At 30.8% G+C, this 23,422-nt stretch overlaps 1 protein-coding gene across 1 annotated transcript; it reads left to right on the top strand.

The window, feature by feature from the left end:
• The first annotated feature begins 803 nt into the window (after positions 1–803).
• On the top strand, positions 804–22,908 carry LOC143084170 (chymotrypsin-like elastase family member 1). The gene is made up of 5 exons (XM_076260579.1): positions 804–866; positions 1,356–1,372; positions 3,123–3,313; positions 21,080–21,161; positions 22,891–22,908. Exons 1-5 carry the CDS (start codon positions 833–835, stop codon positions 22,906–22,908), a joined length of 342 nt encoding a protein of 113 aa, XP_076116694.1. The 5' UTR covers positions 804–832.
• The last annotated feature ends 514 nt before the right edge of the window (positions 22,909–23,422 follow it).

The following is a 23,422-nucleotide window of genomic DNA, read 5'->3' as shown; positions in this document are numbered from 1 at the left end:
GTAACAGCTTCAACTACATACCACGCACTACGTAGATGTACATGTATAAATACCTGGCTGTTCAGATCTTCAATCAATACAGAAGAGGTAATACAACAACGAACATTTCTATTCCGTCTTAGAAAATTTCAATACAGGTTTGTCAATTGATAAATTATATCTTTTTTTTTAAATAATTCGTTTGAAATGATGCAATATTGATCTCACAGATATATTGCATAAAACAATGACTAGAATGATCGAGAAAATGAAAAACATTATTAGTATTTTAGCAGTAAGTCATAAGAATACTTATGATACAGATAGCGTAGAAAATGAAAACAAGCTGTGGGTAGTTTATATCATATATATTGTCTTTCGTTTTATTTCTATACAAACATGAAACACAGGTATATTTTTTTACTACAATATATTTGAGAGACTTATATTTGTTACGTTAGTGATTTACAACTTTCCGAAATATCTCGACTTTCATGAATCTGATCTTAGTTTGAGACAAGACAACGCAAAACATATTTTTTGTATATCACAGAATTTGAAATCATAAAAAACAAGATGTAGATTCTGTATAACTGTTCTGTGCAATCGTTTCAACCGATGTAGCTGAACAAAGTGACAGTATTCTCTCTTGGAAAAATTGTCTTTAAGATTCTTTTCTTTTCGTATTTCATATGATTTGTTGTTATGTTTGATGATCGTGTATTTATCTCATTAGCATTGCATTTATTTTTTATATATCTATGTCATGTTTAGGGTCAATTAGTCATTGGATACATATAATAGGTATTGCATGTTTTAGATTTCAGAAGTGAAGTTGTTAGTTCGCACAAAGATGTATCGAGTATTCATCGTCAGCGCATTTGTCGGTAAGTTAATAATGTTTACCCATAAATTTCGGTGACAAATTTTCCTATTTTCAAGTATCGGAAATCTTTTTTGAAGGGACAAATTAGGATAACAAATACAATAACTCAGAGAATCACATGAACTTAAAACGAAAAACGACCAACTGGGTCGATAGGGTAAACGTCAAATGTTATGTATCGTCACAAAAGTAAATGTATTTCAGTCTTAAATAGCCATTTTTATCTGAACATCAAAGTGAACGTTTGAAAAATCAGTTATTCAGTTATATCTAGGATTTTAGATTATTGTCAGACATGTATAAAACGGGACATTCAATACTGTTCAGACCTTTTCATTTCAGTACAGGAATAATTATAGCAATACAAAATGAGTGCAAGTGTTGTAATAGTATTTTCTCAAACGAATGTAATATAAAGATAAGGCGAAAAAGTATAATCTGATAATTATAATGATGATATTGATAATTTAAGTTTCTTGTGTATTTGTAGTGATCTATATTGCTTCGGTACGTATATAAACATTTATTAAAGATAAAAAAAAATATGATCCAATTCAACTTTTATAAACAGTGTTGCTTATGAATGAACATCAATGTGTTTTAACATACATCAGTTTTTAAAGGAACACAGTAAACTTTATTGATAATGAATGACGGGTATCGATGTGGTGTCCTGCAATTAAAAATAAGATAAAATGAAGCTTATATTTTGCTTTAAGGTAGATGGGGTGATAATTTGCCAAAATGTAGTTTATTTCATGGTTTTTAAAAATTTAATAATAAAAAGAATGAGTCACGGTGCTTATGCTACAGGTTGTTCAAAATTGACAGATTTTGTATAGATTATGCATGGAAAACCCAATTTTCTGCCATAAAACGAAAACTGCACCATAGAATTTTGAGATAAAATATGAGAAGATAGCTTAAATAGTATGCTTTCAGATATGAAAAAGAAAAAAAATCAGGTCACCGGACCCGTTTTCTTGCTACATAATAGAATAGTGAAATTCCTAACATATTCTTTTGTAAAAGAACCTTAATTTGAATTATCTGCCCTTACATTTCAGTTGCCTCCCCTTATGTGGCAAAGTTTGAAAAAATGAATCAAAGAAAAATTTCTGTTTTTCTGTAAAATACAACCATAAATGTGATAATACATTACTTTTTCTATATTGAAATGACAATTCTTTCACATGAATTACCTACTACTCTCAAAATTTGCACATCCTATCAAAGATCTAGACCGATGTTTTCTGGTATTTCAAAATCCAAGATGGTGGAAGACACCCTATCCACCTTAAAAGAAACAAACTAACGAAACTGTAGTACTTCCTAGATACATGTTTGATGATATATAAAAATGAAGATGTCGGACCCAAACCACTGATTAATAAATGATGACACCCACGAAGAATATCATCAGAGGTATCGACTCAGTGCTAGCAGTTAGAAACCAAACACATTTTATAACATCCTTGATGAGTAAATTGTAGCACGTCCGATTATAAAACAATAAATATGGTATCTTCTAATAAATTTAGCCAACTACTTGATCGATGTACTGTCTGTATGCATTAAGTCACAGAAAGTAACATCTAGCATATTGGCCTTCTGGTTACCGAAATAAAAGTGTAAAGAAAGATGATTTTAGCTATTTTTGTAGTCTACCTTTATCATGACTGAATTGTTTTTACTTTTTTTTTATTTTATTATAAACACCTAATTATCGCTATAATTCCAAAGGAAAAGAATTTGTTATTACATTGACATTATTATCTTTTTTTCTTGGGAATTTGATTATGACAATTGTTAAATTAGTATCATGTTTCAAAATATGGTAAACTTCGTGTTTTAGGCGAAGATACGTTTTTGAGCTTCAATAGAATTGTCTTTACTTTGAATAAGTCACTTTTAAGGAACTATTTTGACTTTTTCACCTGATGATGTAACTGTATAATCGATGTAATCGAAACGAGTTTAAAAGTTTATCGGATGATGACAGTTCTATTGTCGCGAATGATACTTATCTTTAATGGTAATTTAATGGTGATATTTGTTTTATTGTAATCAGGGGGAAAGTTGACAATTTTTATTATCGCAATAATGAAACCGTTTTAACTTGTTGATTTATTGATATTTTTTTGTTTTTCATTTCTCTAGTCGAAATGATTCTAATTGGGGTTTGATACAAAATATCGTTAGAAATAAAATTGAGAATGGAAAGTATTTTTCCAATAAATTTTATATCATAATTTAGACTTTTGCGACTGATACAAGTGTAAAGATTGTTAATGGTGAAGAGGCCAACATAGAAGATCATCCATGGATGGTTTCAGTTCAGGCCAGAGATTATGAAGGCGGCACTTTTACTCATATTTGCGGAGGAGCAATTATTGACAGAAGTTGGGTTCTTACAGCTGCACATTGTGTCACTTATCCTGCTTATGAGTAAGTTATTCTTTTTACAGTTAATGTATAAATCTGAAAATAAAACAAAAGGGTTTCACATTCATGTGGAACACAAAAAAAATAAGCTATTGGAGCTGTAGAGATAATTCGAAGTTTCTAATTGAGTTTATATTGCTAAGTCTACACAGTACTATTCTTTGTAATGTTTTTTTTTAATTTTTGTTGATCGATTGTTGGTCAATTTTTGTCTTTTTTCCTATCTTTTGATATTGCATTATTGACCTGGTTCTGACCAATGATTTTTTACTTTCCTTTCGTTATTCCATACTTTGTAATCTGTATAAATGTTCATGATTAAGATATTGTACGTTTGACATGAATTTAAAGAATTATGGCTTGAATCACAAACGTGTTTTTCTACTTTTTACATTCATCTTATTAATTTTGGTTTGAAAGTCTTCTAAATCATTATTACAAAAATGAAAACTTTTCAAGAAGTAACTGATTTTTATTTATTCCTACCAACATCCAGTTCATTTGTAATTGGATACATTAAGAACTTTGAAACATGCTTCTCATAATGGACTTGTGTTTTTCGTTCTGCAAATAGTTAGTATCGGAAACGACTTTAATTAAGATTTCGAGTATCTAATTTTAATATTTTAAATAACCGGGTGAAATAGTCAACTAAGTAATAGAGGTATTTCCATAAACGTGTGAATAACCATAAAACTTATATTGTTAAAATTACTTAACCATTTCCCCTTAACTTGTTTGTTATCGGTTATCGATATCTATGATTTAACGCTCGTCTAGTCTTACAGAGGCCTGCCAGCAGACATTTAAATAGTTAAGAAAATAATGTTTATACAGTCATGTATGTGCATGGGAAAGAATAAAACGACACACACCAACACTCAGAAAAAGAAGAATAGTCGGTGCATAATCATGAATACGTTTCTGTTACCTAGATTTGTTTTTGATATAGTTCTTTGCAGAACAGATCCAGTTTTCAATATATACCAATATCATTTAAGCACGAAAAGACTGAACTAAGGGAAAGACCATTCAACCTCAAAATGGGGGTATGTTTTTTTCCTAAAAAATATTTTGTCATCCCTAAATTATAAAAAAAACGTGGTCAAGCAGATGAAAAAAAAAATTTCTGATATCAGATATCCCAATACCTTATATAGGATTAAATTTTGAACGAAGTCATTTGATTGATAGCGTCCAAAAATACATTCTGATTCAGACAAAAACAAATAATTCCTCCCATACTTTGCAGTTAAAAGGTTGCTCCTTTATGTACATTTTGTATTAGCACAACTATTGAAAGTTGATAATGCATTGTTTCTAATATAACATTGAAGACAAGATAAAAATTAAAATTTACTGAGTGAAAAAATAGCCAATTGAAATTGTTAAATCTCAAGTGACGTCCAAAAAAAGAGAACTTTTTAAGTTATTAAAAATGTGTATGTAAAATAATAATCACGCCCGCATAGAATGTTTGAATATCTAATCAGTTCAAACACAAGGTTAATTCCTGTGCTAGTTTTTCGAATTATTTAATTTATCACTGTTTATGTATTAAGAACCTTTAAAGGTTCCACAGTGTAAATCTCTATAATAAGTACGACGTGATAAGAAGGCATAACAGACGAACGTTCTACTTTATATGACCCAGTCAATTGATGACCTGAGCACGTAATCAAATTTTCCTGTCCACACTGTTATAAAACAGTAGTGAATATTTGAAAACAAGTAAACCATTAGCATTAATATAGACTTCAGGTGTTTTGTGAGTTGATGACATTAGTTCAACTTATACTCAATTTTTGGTGTGGTTCGTGTTGCTTAGTCTTTAGTTTTCTATGTTCTTTTTAAACCATAGCGTTGCCAATTTATTTTAGATCTATGAATTTGACTTTCCCTTTATCTTTCGCCCCTCCTTTAAATAAAATGAAGTCAATGTCACAGGTATATGTCAAGTTCTTAAGTTTGATTTTAACCTATGTTTGCTACTCCACAGCTACCGTATAAATACACTAGTAACCCGAATTTAACTTGATCGGACAAAAACGCATTAACGCTGTTTAAATGAAATTAATCGTCATTTGATAAAGATTGACAAACATTAAAAATTATTTTTAATTTATTTCAATGCATATCAAATCATTTTAATGCCAGTCAAATAGATTCGCTTGCAGTCGTTCAATTTAATTCAAGTTGGCGGTAAGTTACGTCAAACAAATAGGCCACGCCCCCGTTAAACTATTTCAAACTGGTATTAATTCGTTTTAAACCGTGTTGAGACCCGAGCTTTTAACAGGTAAATCACTCAAGCAAAACAACATCGATGTATCTTTCGTTTATTTGTTTCAAACTTTATCAACTTATATATATAAATGCGTGTATTCTTATTAAAGTCATATACTTCACAATTTAAACAAATAAATGATCAATACACGTAACATATAAGGAATTTAAATAAAAACAATAAAATATTGATGTACGGTTTAAAAAATTCAAAACTTGTGAATCTGTTAAAAATAAAATAGTTAGATGTTTAACATATTTTTAATTTGCCCAAATGCAGTAGATCTTTATCTCACATATTCGTTTCAAAACTTGCTGAGTGCTATGAAAACTTGTGACATGTAAGTAATGTATGGTCCATTGCAATGACTTACGAAACTTTAGGTATTCCTGTATATTTCCGTTTCTCTTTTTCTGTCTTACTATAGTGTACTCGTAAATTAAATGTAGACACGGAAATTAAAGTAACTTACAAAAATTATTTATTTTTCACATAGTTTAAATCGATGTATCTTATATTTTCGGTCAACAACAAATATTCCCTAGCTGTATATTGATATATGAAATAGCTTGTAATCAAAACAATGTTGTGTTAAATAATAAAATTAATGAAGATACTGCTGACATTTGTTGAATTTAATAAACAGTTAAGTCTTGCACAACATTGTAAATGAAGGAACAGCTCAATAAACTTTTAAAACTGTGTCAAATTGTAATATCGGTCACTGACGCGAAACGGGCGTAAATTGTGGAAAAGCAGCACAATATGAAATTGTGAATTGTGGTTCCGATTTTGTACAGGGATTAGTGTTCTGTCATGCACCGTGACGTACACAAAGTCTTGCTATGGACATATATTCTGTTTATATGAGATAAATTTTAGTCTACGATAACGATGGGTTGGTTGATTTAAGTTTTACAACCTTGACTTGCTCTAAGTCGACATTATCTTACGTCTAATGCATTTAAAAAAAACCGTATATTTACGTTTAGGGCATTTAATATAAGTCTACCTACCAAATTAAGATCAACATAAACATTATTAAAATAAACAAGAATGGAAAAGAAACAATTATGCATTGTTGCTCTCATATAACTTTTATTAACTATATTTGAGCGGTAATGTCTTAATAAAAACTGATTGTCGTATACATAAAATATTTCATCTAGATGCTTTCGTTGAAGTTCGCGTTACATATCAAAATGAATTTCATTGGTAGGAACGTTTGCAAACTTTCAATCCAGGTGTTCTCATCGAGGTCCGCGTTCATGTTTCAATTCAATACACAATATTTCATCTAGGTGCTTTCGTTGAAGTTCACGTTACATAGTAAAATGAATTTCATTGGTCGGAATATTTGCAAACTTTCAATCCAGGTGTTCTCATCGAGGTCCGCGTTCGTGTTTCAATTCAATACACAATATGAAGTCCAATATGGTAAAAAAAAAGAATTTTAAACTCTACGATGTCCGAGTAAATAAATAGAATTTAGAAAATAAAACACTTTTACGATTCTTCCAACACAATAAAGATACTATCCTTTTCGCCGATGAATAATTATTACTATAATATAAGAACTAGGATTTGTATACTATTCAATTTGGGAACAGCATACCTAACAATATATATGTTCCTGATTTGATTTATTCCTCGAGAAAATAAATTTGATTTATTGACTTAAATCAATAATTGATCAACTTGAACTTTGAAAAAGTTACATTAATATATCTTTTCGTATCCTTTAATTTAAGGACTCATCCGCATATTTCGTGTCTGTTCTCGCTTCAAACCAAGCCATCATAAATACAACAGAGAGTAATAAAATTAAAGCATTTATTTAAAAACAATCCCCATCTAACTTCAAAGTATGAGGTAAATCGATTAGTTTACGCTAGCCAAGCAACCAACAGACAAAATAAATCTTGTCTCCCCGATCGAGACTATCTATAGACACGGAATAAAAAATATGGAAATAATAGCATGTTAGCTATAGATTGGTTACAAACACATTTATGCAAACATGAAGCAGCTGTTTCTTTACTGAACTGGTCAGTGGTAATACAAAACCAGGGTTTCAAAAAGATGAAGAAAAAGAAAAAGACATTTAAAATTGATAAAAAAGAAATCAGAAATAGTGTTTAACTGAAATTGAACAAAAAAGAAGTTATAAAAAATATAGTCTATTATATGTGAATATTTATTTAAGAAAGCTAACAGTAAAATGAAAGACAAATATGTGATGCTTAAGAACATTGACCTGGGCCGTAACAACCTTATGTTGGAAATTTTAAAACAAAGTTGAAACAAAGGCTTGTCTTCATATCAAATTGTTTTCACGGCGAATGTCTTGCAAGAAGCAAGCTCCCATTACTCCGGTGTCGCCCCTGCATGTTTTTGCGTGATCCATGCATGTTTCTGATTTACTTGTCTTTTGTTCATTTACTGTCCTACTGTGTGGCTATAGTCTAAGTGTAAATGGTCATTTGAAATACTTGAAACTTGCTTATACTGGTTGGTTACACGTGAAACTTATGATAATGGTTCATGCATAAATTACCGGAATTTGGTACACGTTAAATGCACGTTATTTTTAAAAATAACATTATTAAAATAATATCTTTTTTCTAAAATTTAATTAAAATCATGAAAAATACCTTCATATTTTTGCAAAGTCCACGTGAAAATAACATGAAAAATTTCACGTGTGATTCATTTGAATTACTGAGTTTTTTACTCCATCATTTAAGGCAATGGTGGTGTCGTTGCTTCATCCATGCAGAACTATAGTACTTTAAAAATATGATTCAGTAAACAGTTTTATAATTGCTCGGTTTTTGATGGTTGTTTTACGTTCAGTGGCAAATAGTTCATGCATGTTCGGGACAATACAATTCAAGCTCAGTAAGTCGGACAAACAGTGCAAATTGTATGCAAAATTTCACAAAGTTCAACAGTGTCATTTGTGGAAAATTATTTACGAAACAAATCTTGAGATCATAAATGCATTCTTTAAGTAAAACAAAGTGCAAATGCGAAATATCAAAGGTTCAGCTAGAAATTCCACATGTAGGAGATGTAAGCCGGAGTCTGCGTGCCTTTTATATTTTATCAAAACGTCTAATCCAGCAACCTGTCATGAACAAAAAATAAAGGAAACCAAGACGAAATGCGCACCTTTAATATGAGTACATTTTTGGTAACACCAGGTACATAATTTAAACCTGAAGCAAAAAGACAGCACTCAGTCCTTAATAATAAGCCGTATAAACCCTATATGTATACACCAAGTGCGCGATTGACGGTAGAACGGACACGGGTGAAACAGTATGGTGATACGTGCTCTATTAGGATATTGGTGACAAAACATATTTTTGAATATGCAGTTCATATAATTGAATGGTAATTTTGAGATATAAAATGAAGTAGCAATGTACATGTAAGCAAGCTAACATTTCCGTCATTTTGTATTTGGTAGAAAGTTGATTAATTGGCAATTTTACAGCACATCCTTATCTCATTATGGTTGGAATTTTCTCCAGAAGAACAAAAGTTTTAGGACTTAAACAAATATGTACTAGGAGACTGAAATGTTACTGTGATAATTATACCTATCAAAACTTTCCTATTTAGGGAACCGTCGTTTAGTAAACTGACTACAAATTAGAAATAAAAAGATACTCGTCCAATTAGCATTAGTCACAATTAATTTGCTTGGTGTATTTGGTTTTGATATAGTTAAATGTCCAACTGTAGCTATCTTATAAATTGTATATCCCATATCTCTATTAATCGTTCTAACAGCAAACTAGTGTACAAATAATATGTTACATATATATCTTTTTATTTTATTTGTACTTGTACTTTTTATAAATAAAGTATCATGTTACCCCACTTCCATAATTATCAAGCGGTAACGTATATATTTCTTTTTGCCTAAATGTTCGTAAATTTTGTCGATTTCTTTGAAAAAATTATAGGCAATGATTTAAATTTTAACAACTAAAGTTTCAAGTAACGGGTGTAAATTGTAGGATTGATTGTTGGTTGCTTAACGTCCAGTGGCAAATATTGTTCGGGACGAGAACAAGTTAACACTAACTTGAATACAATACTAGGTAGGTTTTGTAATAGAGCCGATCCGGGAAAATGTTTGAGAAAAATTTGGACTGACACTGGACAATGAGGGTATATTATGAGCAATTTGCCCCCCATGGCCTAACAAGGCAACTATGTTAATTCTCTTTTAGTCGTTTTGTCTCCGAACTTATACATGTACATCTTTTCCAACTCAAATCACACACAAAAAAACTACACTACCAGCGAGTACCCATGCAAGCGGAAATTAACAAGAATAGAAAATCTAAATGATTTCAAGATCTAGCTATTTCAGTCTCTTTCTGCTATTTGAATACTGATAAGTCAGTCGTTTGCTTGTAAATTTTGAGAATTTTTTTTATAACGAAACCAGTTTTACTTAGTGACTAAAGCCAGTCCCAACTATTAGCTTGCGTTTATAGACGCAAGTGGATACTTGGGACTGGCTTTAATCAGACTCTAACTGGACCTGATTTTTTTTATTTTGTTTTTTCCGAATCAAGTTTCTATGTATTTCTCAGCCTACGGTAACCTTCCCGGGCCTGATTCCGATGTTACTGTATGTCCAGTGTAAACTTGGTCTAGCTAGCACTTTATTTTTAAAATGTTTCCTAAACTATAACGGTTTTATGAGACTGTTTACATTTGGAACACATAGAATGTTATTCGGCAAAATAACCAAGTTAAACCACTTTTTTTTACATTGAATTTCCATACTAACAAACTATTTTCTGTTTGAGTTTCAAAGTCTGCTTGTATTGTACTTTTTCGACTTATTCTATCCGTATTCTCATCCAAATCAATTTCTTTTTTCCATTTTGTCCGAGCGGTGATTTTGACGACCATTTTAACACGAATTAATAGTTGTACGAATTCCCGTTTTTTACACATCATCCTAAGTTTCTAAAGATACATGTAAGATTTTTATTTTCAAAACAAAATTTCAAGGGATACAGCGTGCATCATGAAAAGTATTTATTGCAAAATAAACTAAGAATGAAATAAAATGATAAAACTCAGTCCATTTTTCATGAGAACATATACATAAATCGTGCAGATGCTTAAATATTAAAAAAAGGAGAATATAAATTAAAAGTATATAGTAATTCATTTTAAAAAATGAGCAGAAGAAGTTGGAACACGATAAAGCAACCTATGTCAAAACGTTTACCGTTACGTATTGCATACAAACTTTCGACACTCTGCATCTAGAAAAAGTTGCCATAAAAATGTCAAATAGTTTCCAAAAATATTTTTTTTTATTATTTAATCACTTTGTGATTGCAGAACCGGCTGCATTGACTTGTTTGTGTGAACGTTATTTGATAACGTCAGGAACGATAACTCGTGGCGTAACGTCATAAGTCGTGTCAACTAACTGTCAAGACAAACGCTTTTATAGAAAATAAAGGCATATGGAGTAAACATACACGGGACAGTAATCGCACACAAAGTCAATGCTTAACAAAAATACAAATTATCAATGGTCAGCGTTTTTATTCCTGTTCATCTTTTATAGTCGCTAAAGGGTCTTCAACAATGAAAGATTCACTTGTGTACCAGAACAACAAAAAGACACCAGCAAGAAAAGATCTGAGAGTACTTAAGTTACTGACAGCTAGTTCACACTCTTACGCTTGAAGTCTTCCTGTCCATCATCCCGCAATCGTTATTGTTGAAGACCATAAGTGAATGAATAATTCGATTTTCTGTCTCAGGACATGCGCATATATGAAATACTTACCACTGAACATTGAATCAAGTAAAATCCAGAGTTTTGCATTTACAAGGACGCGTACGGATGAGGATTAAATATAATCTTTATGATATATTCACTTGTACTTTACCCTTAGGCTGTCTTCGTGTACTGTAATTTATGGTTTAAAGGAATACGAATACTTTATTTCTCATAAAACTTCAATTACTAGTTATCAAGAACATACATAAACATAACTATAAGGTAAAATTATTACATGCATGTGTAAACGATACAATTAAATTAACATGGAGAGCTGACTTTCACATTTATATTTTTTACATAGTTTTTCTTATATTACAATATTTGAAGAGTTAAAATGTTGATTAACTTTAAAGATATATTAGGGTTTGACTAACAGTAGTTCCTTAAACATTTCCTTCTTTCTATAGTTTAAATGTTCTACAATTCATAATGAAATGGAACTCGTCACCAATGTTGTTTGTGTCACAGAGACGACATATTCTGTCTTCTCTGTAAATCCTACCACCTTCTAGACTCACTGAGCGGCAAGTGGCGACTACCACATATGCGTATTTGCGTAATATGTGAATTTAGTAAGGTAAAAATGAAAAGCAGTTTTCAAATTGTTAATTGTTTTTGAAAATACGATAACATGAATTTTTTATGCGATTCTGCAATAAAAACAAAGCATTCTTGTTGAAACTGGTCTTTGTTTTTTTTTTGTTTAATACATTTTGATATCCATTTATCACAACCATTTAATTCGGAATAGTTGTAATTTGCATTTTTTTTTAAGTATTTTATCCTCACCAGGTAGGTGAAATTATGTATAAAATTAAATTAAACGAAATTGCGAAAATGCATTACGAGCATATTCTATAATTTTAAGTTTGAATCAAGAGTCTTAAACTTTTTCAAATATTAAATACGCAACAAAATCTCTGTAATCTTACCCATGTATTATTTATATTTATGTCAAAGGCGTTTGATTGGGTATTAGTTAAAGGTAGGCGTGGTTTTCGGTAACTTTCCTCCAATCAACTGGCCTATTCGACAAACATGTGTGCGCTGATGCGTTTAAACTGGCTTATTGTAGCGGCACGTGTCATACATCAGAATCTATCGTGCGTGACCAATGTTTATTGTAAAATTTCTTGTCATGTGAGCAAATTATCAGACATACAAGTTATAAAGGTTACAACTTAGATTTGCTTTTTGAAAGATTATTTTCGGCAGTGCCCCTGATATACGATGTAAAGTGTTATAAGAAAAACAAGACTTTAAATGAAGGATGCATATTAACAAAGAATATAATCTGGGACTATGCCAGATATAATACATGTATTTTATGGCTCGGATATTAACTATTATAACATGTTCTGGAAAAAATTAAGTGTCCGATAACTTGAATTACCTGATAAGGTAATCTCGATCACTTTCGACAAAATATTATTGCATGAATGGTAAATCGCTGATTTTTATTTCTAGAAATGATTTGTGACTGTTATAAGTAGAGACAACTATATGCATTCTGGTTTACGTTTACAATGAACACACTATACAATTTTCTGAAATATCAATCATTTTATGGACAAACTTGCTTGTTCCTTGTAGTTGTAAAAAATATAAGACGTTTCATAATATTTGAATACTTAAAAAATGCTTCAAAATACTATAGGCCTGTATTGTTTTTTTTTTAAGGGTAAATGACCCCCCCCCCCCCTAAAAAAAAACCAGTAAAATAATTGTATATTTAATTTGAATAATTGTTTTAAAACGTAATATAAATTAAGGTCAGCCAAACCCAAATTCAGCAATAAGGAGTGTCATTCACCGGGTTTAACTTCTTTTAGCGGTTTTGAACTCAGTCTTGTTTTGTTCAATAAATAATAGTGACTGATCCTCTTATCTTGTTCAATAAATAATTGTAAAATTTACTTTCCATATACATGTTTGACTTCCTAAATAACACTAGGAAATAAAATTTGTCACAATTTCGCTTTTGTCGTCTGCTCAAAGTTAGTTTAATTTGGTATTGCAATATGCACATGAGATACTTGTCACTGAACGTTGAACAAACAGTAACTATCCACCAATCCATCAGTGATTGCGATACCTCTGTTACATACCCGTCTTTTTGTCACATGTTTGGTACTATTCTTTGAACAAAGTTCGTGTTGTAAGCCGAATTTGTCCTACATTTTAATTGTTCTTGTCAAGTAATACATTCCTTGAACTGGTTTAAATGTTAAACTAAATCCTATGAAATCAATTTGGTGCATTGGTTCTTTGAAACACAATTTTGTTAATTTGAGCGTGTCAACACCTAGTCTAGTAGTGATTTCGGTTTGTATAATCATACAACAAAAGTTTATATTGGTATTATAGTAAGTTATTGTTTCATTTTACATGTTTACCATTGGTGACATCAAATAAAATGTGTTGCAGGTTGAACTAAGCAATACGAAATTTAAATGTCATATCCATATATATGCAAACTAAAGGATCTAAACTTTAAATTATGGATGTTTAAACTATAATGAATGCGGAGCGGGGGTATTGTACGAAGTCATCCAGACTAGCCGAATTATAAATCCTAGCCTCCGTATGATACTTTGATGTCAAATGGACTACAGTTAAAAAGTTACATTTACTACCAATCCATGCAAAATAGTAAGATGTATGTTCCTGAGCGTATTATGCACAAAGAAAAGGGTTGTGGTGTACTTTTGAACTCAGTATGGTAGTATGGTTGCCATACGCCTTCATGTTACAGAAACGACCAATATACACTACAACAGAATTACGATTTCAGTTGTTATAGTTCACACACAAATTAATTGGGCTAGTTTGAAATCTCCTGCATGGTTTATTCCATTGGCAATCATATTCAAGAAAAGTTGTAAATCTTGAATATTCTGTAACATCTGAAGCTTGATTGAGACGTAGATTCACACAGATACCGATCATTGTTATCTTTTCTTCATTTACACAAATGAATGTCGGGGATTCGGAATATGGCAGTTATACATGTATTCTCAGTTTATATTTAGTTTGAAGCATTATCGAACTAATACGACTTTCATCTTTAAAATTTACTTTGCACTAAATATCTAGTAAATGACATTACATAGGAATAACCTGTGGTGTATTCATGTATACTAGTATGTAATAATAATAAAAAGAAACCAACAGCACTATTTGACGAAGACGAAATTAAGGATGAAGTCTTAACGTCCAGTGACATATATTACAATGATGTCGAAACAGAACTTGAAATTGACAATAGGTATTCATAGAACCGTCGTTTTTCCAAAGAATTCACGCTCAGCTGCGATTTCACGTGCTATTTCACAACCTCGGGTTCGCATTATAGTTATATTTGTACAAAATAACTAACAATAAACAAAATTGTGATGATTTCTTTAACTGTTCTTGAACGTTCTAGTTTTAATATAAATCTGTGATTTTTCTAAATTCGTACTTTCGTCGAAGCAAAGCAAGTTCGATCTCGACCTGGACATTTATGCATTAAACAATATTCAATCGTTGTACAAATTTATTGTAGAACATGTAGAAAAATCCGTCTTTTCGGATAAAAAAATCTACTTTGTTAACTTGGATAGAAAACTAACAAAATAGTTTATCCCATTGAAACATGAACGCGGACTCCATTGAGAACACCTTGGATTGAAAGATTGCAAATCTATTGACCACTGAAATGCTTAAGATTTAAAACGCGGACCTCAGCGAGAACACCTAGATCGATAACACACTGTAATCTTTAGACCGTCGAACAGATAGCGATAATTCCAGACTTCTTCTTCTTCTTCTGTTTCTTTTAGTTCAAATAGGTCACAATATAGAAGAATACATGCTGCCACGGAATTGTAAATAAGGAATTGTATATTTACAATCCCTTGATGCTGCTGTACATGTCTGATTGACAAAGATTTAATAAAATTGAATTATTCATAAAAATATGTATTACAATTTAAGTGTTTCTATATTGTGATTAAAAATATGCATTTTATGTACTTGTTTTGGTTTGAATTTGTTTATTAAAAGCTTGCGAGAAACGCTGATCTCTTAAGCCGGTAACAGTAGTGGTAGATATTCACAGAGTTTTTTTACATAAAAACACACTATTACATATACATGTGACAATAATTTTTTAAACCAGTTTAGACTTAATGTGTATATGTCTCCGCTGATAATAATTCTATGTTAGATAAACATAATCATTTGGAATTAAAAGTTGTATAGTTATCAATAAGTACATTTTCAAAATCATTTATTTATTTAGACTTGATGAAGATCTACATGATTTAACGAATAAATGTAAGAAGATGTGGTGTACTTGCCAATGAATTATATCACCGTACATCCTTCAACAACGAGCGAAAACCTAACCGCTTAAACATTTATAAAATTTCCCAAAATTACAAATATGAATTAAAACAATTCAAACAAGAAAACTATCGGCCTGATTGATGTACAACACTTATAGAAAAATATAAACAACAACGACAACCACTGGTCACAGAAAAGAGGGGTTTCAAACCATATGTCCCAATTGAAAAATAATTTCGTCAAACAAACGGGAGGTCTTATCTACGGAACAAAACCCGCATCCGCCACTGTACAGTCTCCTGGCTAGTATACCTGTAGGATAGTCAAATATTTTCTTTATTTATGTTTTTATTCCATTCAGTTCTTCAATTTATCGATTGATTAATAAAAATATCGAATCAATTATTTTAGTTAATCTACTAGTAATTAAATGTCAGTACGATCTTTTTGATAAGATTGTAAGGCCTATATTGCTATATGGCTGTGAAATTTGGAGATTTAGTTTTATTGATGCAATAGAAAGTGCATTTCAAGTTTTGTAAACTTTTCTTAAACTTGAAAAAAATCAACCCCAAGCTTTATGGTTTATGGAGAGCTAGGCGCTTATCCTATGTCAGTATATGTGGAACACCGTATGGTATCTTTTTGGTCTAACATTGTAAACAGTTCCGATAGTAAATTATATAGATATATTTATAAACTCAACGTAGATGGTGGATTTACTTTCGATTGGTTGATTTGTATAAAAAATATCTTGAATAAATATGTATTTTAAAATATTTGGTTAAATCAGAGTAACTATAGTTTTAATCCAAAAGGGTTAAAGTTGAGCATTAAACAGAGATTTTTTTTACCAATTTCAGCAGACTTGGAAATCAGAAATGGAATATTCTCCAAAAGTATTATATATGTTAAAAACTGTTTAAAGAAATCTTTGAATTTGTAGAATATTTAGACTTATTACGTTATAAAGATAAGATAACGTTGTATATGTTTAGAACTGGAAATCATCGGTTACCTATAGCAACCGGTAGATGGCGTAGAATTATGAGACAGGAAAGGTACTGTGTACTTTGTAACTCTCAAGAGATAGGTTGATGTATTTCACTATATTCTAAACTGCACAACTCTAACAGAAAGTAGAAGACCTTTTCTTAAACCTAACTATGTAAGCCGAGTAAATGTTTCGAAATTGGGCACTTTATTTATTTAAAAAAATAATGTGTTTTAAAAAATTTGTGTAAATTAATTTGAATTATATATACATAAAAGTATGTTCTCCAGGCTGATCACCAATCTCTCATTCTTGTTGCTCGCTTTGTGTAAACTGGTCATACGCAAAATCTGTATGTTAATATATGTAAAAATATCTTTCTTTTTACCGTTCACTTGGTTTTATAAGAAATAAAGAATCTAAATTAAATAATACAATTAATTTTATTTATTTTTTCGGATTTAATTACCTTAAATTAAAGGATGCGAAAAGATATATTAATGTAAATTTTTCAAAGTTCAAGTTGATCAATTATTGATTTAAGTGAATAAATGAAATTTATTTTCTCGAGGAATAAATCAAATCAGGAACATATATATTGTTAGGTATACTGTTCCCAGATTGAATAGTATACAAATCCTAGTTCTTATATTATAGTAATAATTATTCATCGGCGAAAAGGATAGTATATTTGTTGTGTTGGAAGTTTATTGTGTTGGAAGAATCGTAAAAGTGTTTTATTTTCTAAATTCTATTTATTTACTCGGACATCGTAGAGTTTAAAATTCTTTTTTTATTAACATATTGGACTTCATATTGTGTATTGAATTGAAACACGAACGCGGACCTCGATGAGAACACCTGGATTGAAAGTTTGCAAATATTCCGACCAATGAAATTCATTTTACTATGTAACGCGAACTTCAACGAAAGCACCTAGATGAAATATTGTGTATTGAATTAAAACATGAACGCGGACCTCGATGAGAACACCTGGATTGAAAGTTTGCAAACGTTCCAACCAATGAAATTCATTTTGATATGTAACGCGAACTTCAACGAAAGCATCTAGATGAAATATTTTATGTAAACGACAATAAGTTTTTATTAAGACATTACCGCTCAAATATAGTTAATAAAAATTATATCAGAGCAACAATGCATAATTGTTTCTTTTCCATTCTTGTTTATTTTAATAATGTTTATGTTGATTTTATTTGGTAGGTAGACTTATATTAAATGCCCTAAACGTAAATATACGGTTTTTTTTAAATGCATTAGACGTAAGATAATGTCGACTTAGAGCAAGTCAAGGTCGTAAAACTTAAATCAACCAACCCATCGTTATCGCAGACTAACATTTATCTCATATAATCAGAATATATGTTCATTTATAGCAAGACTTTTTGTACGTCACGGTGCATGACAGCACAATAATCCCTTTACAGAATCGGAACCACAATTCACAATTTTCGTATTGTGCTGCTTTTCCACAATGAACGCCTGTTTCGCGTCAGTGACCGATATTACAATTTGAAACACAGTTTTAAAAGTTTATTGAGCTGTTCCTTCATTTACAAAGTTGTGCAAGACTTAACTGTTTATTAAATTCAACAAATGTCAACATTATCTTCATTTATTTTATTATTTAACACAAAATTGCTTTTATTACAAGCTATTTCATATATCAATATACAGCTAGGGAATATTTGTTGTTGACCGAAAATATAAGATACATCGATTTAAACTATGTGAAAAATAAATAATTTTTGTAAGTAACTTTAATTTCCGTGTCTATATTTGATTTACGAGTACACTATAGTAAGACAGAAAAAGAGAAACGGAAATATACAGGAATACCCAAAGTTTCGTAAGTCATTGCAATGGACCATACATTACTGACATGTCACAAGTTTTCATAGCACTCAGCAAGTTTTGAAACGAATATGTCAGATAAAGATCTACTGCATTTGGGCAAATTCAAAATATGTTAAACATCTAACTATTTTATTTTTAACAGATTCACAAGTTTTAAATTTTTTAAACCGTGCATCAATATTTTATTTTTTTATTTAAATTCCTTATATGTTACGTGTATTGATCATTCATTTGTTTAAATTGTGATAAGTATATGACTTTAATAAGAATACACGCATTTATATATATAAGTCGATAAAGTTTGAAACAAATAAACGAAAGACACATCGATGTTGTTTTGCTTGAGTGATTTACCTGTTAAACCGAATTAATACCAGTTTGAAATAGTTTAACGGGGGCGTGGCCTATTTGTTTGACGTAACTTACCGCCAACTTGAATTAAATTGAACGACTGCAAGCGAATCTATTTGACTGGCATTAAAATGATTTGATATGCATTGAAATAAATTAAAAATGATTTTTAATTTTTGTCAATCTTTATCAAATGACGACTAATCTCATTTAAACAGCGTTAATGCGTTTTTGTCCGATCAAGTTAAATTCGGGTTACTAGTGATAGCGAATAACTGTTTCATTAAAACTGTTAGATGCGTCAAGTCTTCTTCTTTCAAATATTGGTTGAAATTGTACCAAGTCATTGGATTAGATTTTTCAGAGCTTTGAAGCTTAAAATTAACTGTATGGTGAAATATCACCTTAATCATATATCATATGGACCTAGGGTCTTTTGGTTTAAGATCCATGTGTTTTTTTTTTTAAATTAAATCAGAAAAAATACGAATAAAGTTAAGATCCACGTCAATTTCCTCAAACATGGAATACACAGTTAAAAGGTAACAATTAAAATAAACAATAATCAAGGAAGATCTTAAACAATGCGTATAATTATTGATATGGTCATATTTGTTAATTAGTCGTCTTGTATTGTCAGTTCGTCCAGGTTTTGAAATCAATTATCGAAAATAAGCTGACAACGCCTGGCTAAATACGAAAAAGACAAACAGACAAACAATAGATCACATGTTACAACATAGAAAACTAAAGAAAAAGCAACACAAACCCCAACAAATCTAGGGTTGATATCAGGTGTTCCGGAAGGGTAAGCAGATCCTGCTCCACATGTGGCACCCGTCGTGTTGCTTATGTTATAACAAATCAGATAAATAGTCTTATTCGGTAGGTTACATTCATGAATGGGAAGGGGATTGTAGTTACGACGTAAGGAACATATCCAAAATCATTTGTGAAACGGTTATTCCATAAAGGTCAACCAAATAACTTATGTCTGAACTCATTCGGAATTGATAATACTTAAAATGCTTAGAACCAAAAATTGCAGACGGATATAGAAATTTGACAGCAACACATCTAAGGCTCTACAATTATACCCCTTTATACCTTGTAATATTGCATTTCTTTCGTATCCGCAATTTACTTACGTTTTACTTATGTAACTTTTACACAATTCGAAGAACTAGCAGAATAAGTTCGAATTTGCTTTTGGCAGTTAATGACTGACTGTTCTAGAGTTATGCTTCTTTAAACTTTAGAAATAGCATACATTTTCATGTCGGCACATTAGCTTAAGCTGTCTCATTCAAGTTTTACGATACTCATATACAATGCATAGAACGACAAAATATGAATAGATTTGACAGCTGGGTTGTAAGTTATATAACGTTCAAGAATAATTCCACTTTAACTTACAAAATTTAAAAGCTTGTTTTTATTTATTTTTTTATTTTATTCATGTCCTCGGACTTATTCGTCTTTTGTTTTAACTGAAAAAATAAGAAATATATATACCAAAGAAACTTGTTACATGACATGCCTGTAAAACTCTCCAAATGACTTTTCTTCGGGACATGTGGCATACCTTGCAATTGATGTTGCAACGCTTGGTTTTGTTTGTTCAGCGATGAAATAAGTGCTGACGTGTCATATACTTGTTTATTTTCAATCATAGATCAATGGTCCTTAGACTCGAAATTGAGGACAAGATCCTATGTCAATTCGACAATTTAGATATTTTTCTTATGCTATAATTTCATGCTTAAACTTAATAAAACTAAAAGCTTTCATATGTCACTAACTCAAACCGGATGTAGATGATTTGTTTCAACGATATACTGCAAAACAGAAATTTAAAAAATCTTTTTCAAACAGGGGGTGCTATACGGGTTAAATTAAGTAATATGGAGCTTTGTACAAAAATCTCGAAAATATACTTTGCTGTTGATGAAGATTATGTAGTAACCTAGCTACTCTGTGTCATTTGGTCTCTTGTGGAGAGCTATCTTTTTTCCAATTATGCTACATCTTCTTTTATATAGTATATTAAAATCTGTATATCGCTACAGTGTGATTTTATTTTTATTTTAGGCCAAAGAATATGAGAGTAGTAGCCGGAAGCTCCTTTTTGAGTCAGATGAAACAGATTATACCCTTGGAAAAATACTATGTGGTATGTGGGCAATAAGTAGTAAATTATATACTCAACTATTCATTGACATAGATGTACATGTAATATTACACCCATCCTGCTTTCCTGTTTCACTGTTTCTGTTCTGGTAACTAACAGAAAACCCTGGCCGTTTTTGGCACAACTTTTTTTATCTTTTGGTCCTCGATGCTGTTCGACTTTGTGCTTGTTTCGGCTTTCAAACTTTTGTATCTGGGCATCACTAGTAGATCTTGTGTGGATAAAATGCACTTCTGGCGTATTAAAATTTTCAACTTGTTGCCTTTTGTTGGCTGTTGTTCGTGTGTTTTTTTGTCAATTGTATTCTCCAATTTATTTATATTGTAGTCCTGTAGTGTTGAGTTGTCATCTTAATGTTATATTTCACATGGTTATAAAAGGGGAGGTTTGGCATGCCACAAAACTAGGTTCAACCCGCCATTTTTGTCTTTAAAAATGTCCTGTACCAAGTCAGGAATATGGCCATTGTTATATTATAGTTCGTTTCTGTATGTGTTACATTTTAACGTTTCGTCGTTTGTTTTCTCTTATTTTTAAGTGTAAATTCACATTGCGATAAGACGTGTCACGGTACTTGTCTATCCCAAATTCATGTATTTGGTTTTGATGTTATATTTGTTATTCTCGTGGGATTTTGTCTGTTGCTAGGTCCGTTTCTGTGTGTGTTACATTGTAGTGTTGTGTCGTTGTTCTCCTCTTATATTTAATGCGTTTCCCTCAGTTTTAATTTGTTACCCCGATTTTGTTTTTTTTCCATGGATTTATGAGTTTGAACATCGGTATACTACTGTAGCCTTTATTTATACGTTCGTAAGCTTGGACAACACTAATTATGTCGACAATTTCTTATGTATTATTGAATAGGATGACTTCATACAGATTAACCCCATATTAATTTTAAATGGTCATTATGACATTTAAAGCTGTTAAAACACTTCCAATTTTGATTTATGATTGTCTGTTTATTTGCAGAGTTATCATCAGCGGTAAATTCAGAACTGTTCATACAATTCGCTTATAGTCAATTAATTCCGAAGATTTGTTTACCTGCACGCTTAAACACCTACTCAATTAGCTGCAAAGCTTCTGAACAGATATTATTTTTATTTATTTAATATCGGTCAAGCATAAGCTCTCTGGATTACAAGGATCCACATTACATTTTGTATTCTACAGTAAAAAATTCAATCGGTCTTCAACTAAAAAAAAAACGGACCAGAAAACTGGTCGTTACCGGACCAATTTAAATGTATATTAACAATGAACAGTTGATTCTCTGTTAAGATTGATGTCCCTGTAATAAAACATGATCGCGATTCGCTAATTATAATATTATAATAAACATTATTTTGTATTCATATCTTCCTGTTTGCCGTTAATTTGAATATATACTTTGCGTCATCAGTACAAAACAGAATAATTTAATTTTGGATGTAACGTGTCTTCTGATTGCTTGACGTCGTTGGTTTATCAGCCCATAGACATGATTTTAGCATGTGACCGTGACGTCATCAACGTTTTTCATGATTTACTCCGGTTTAAAATGGAATTAAGAATTAAATTATAAGAAATGACTGTAATATTTTTTTTCTGCTTATTCGAAATAACACGCGCGTTATTAAAGTGTGCACCACATTTTTTATGTTATTTCTTCACAGACAGAAAAAAGATTACAGTCATTCCTTATATAACTTCCTTTTTTTAATTATAGATACATAAACTTTATTGAAACTTTTTGTTGGTTTGATAAAGAAAGTACCGGTACCTTAAATAACGTAAATAACTTAAATATGTTGGCAGCTTGGCATAAGTGGTTTATTAAGTTTTGTATGCTACTTGAATTCGATACTTTACATGGTACTTTTCATGATTTAGGAGAAATGCTGAAACAAATCAGTCAGTTAAAAAAAAATTGTCTGCTGCAAATAAATGTTTATCGTTGATTTGCAACATATTTGAATTGTAACAAAAGTAGAGTAGTTATTGTTTTTCGTGACATTATATATTTGATTCCTTTCCTTCGCTTTATCTCTTTGCACTTAGAGGTAACTACGTAAACATCTAATACTGATTATTTGAATGACAAATGGGTTATTGTATATATATATTATCTTTTTAGAATTTCATATCCATTTAGAATCTCACATACTGTTTCAACGTAACTAAAGTACTAGGGAAAAAGTATCGTCATCGAATAGGCACATAAAAATATATTTAACAGTATTTTGCAGAAATAGATAGTC

Source organism: Mytilus galloprovincialis, chromosome 7 (assembly GCF_965363235.1).
Source record: "Mytilus galloprovincialis chromosome 7, xbMytGall1.hap1.1, whole genome shotgun sequence".
Taxonomy (NCBI): Eukaryota; Metazoa; Mollusca; class Bivalvia; order Mytilida; family Mytilidae; genus Mytilus; species Mytilus galloprovincialis.
This window is presented reverse-complemented; position numbering and strand designations above follow the sequence as displayed.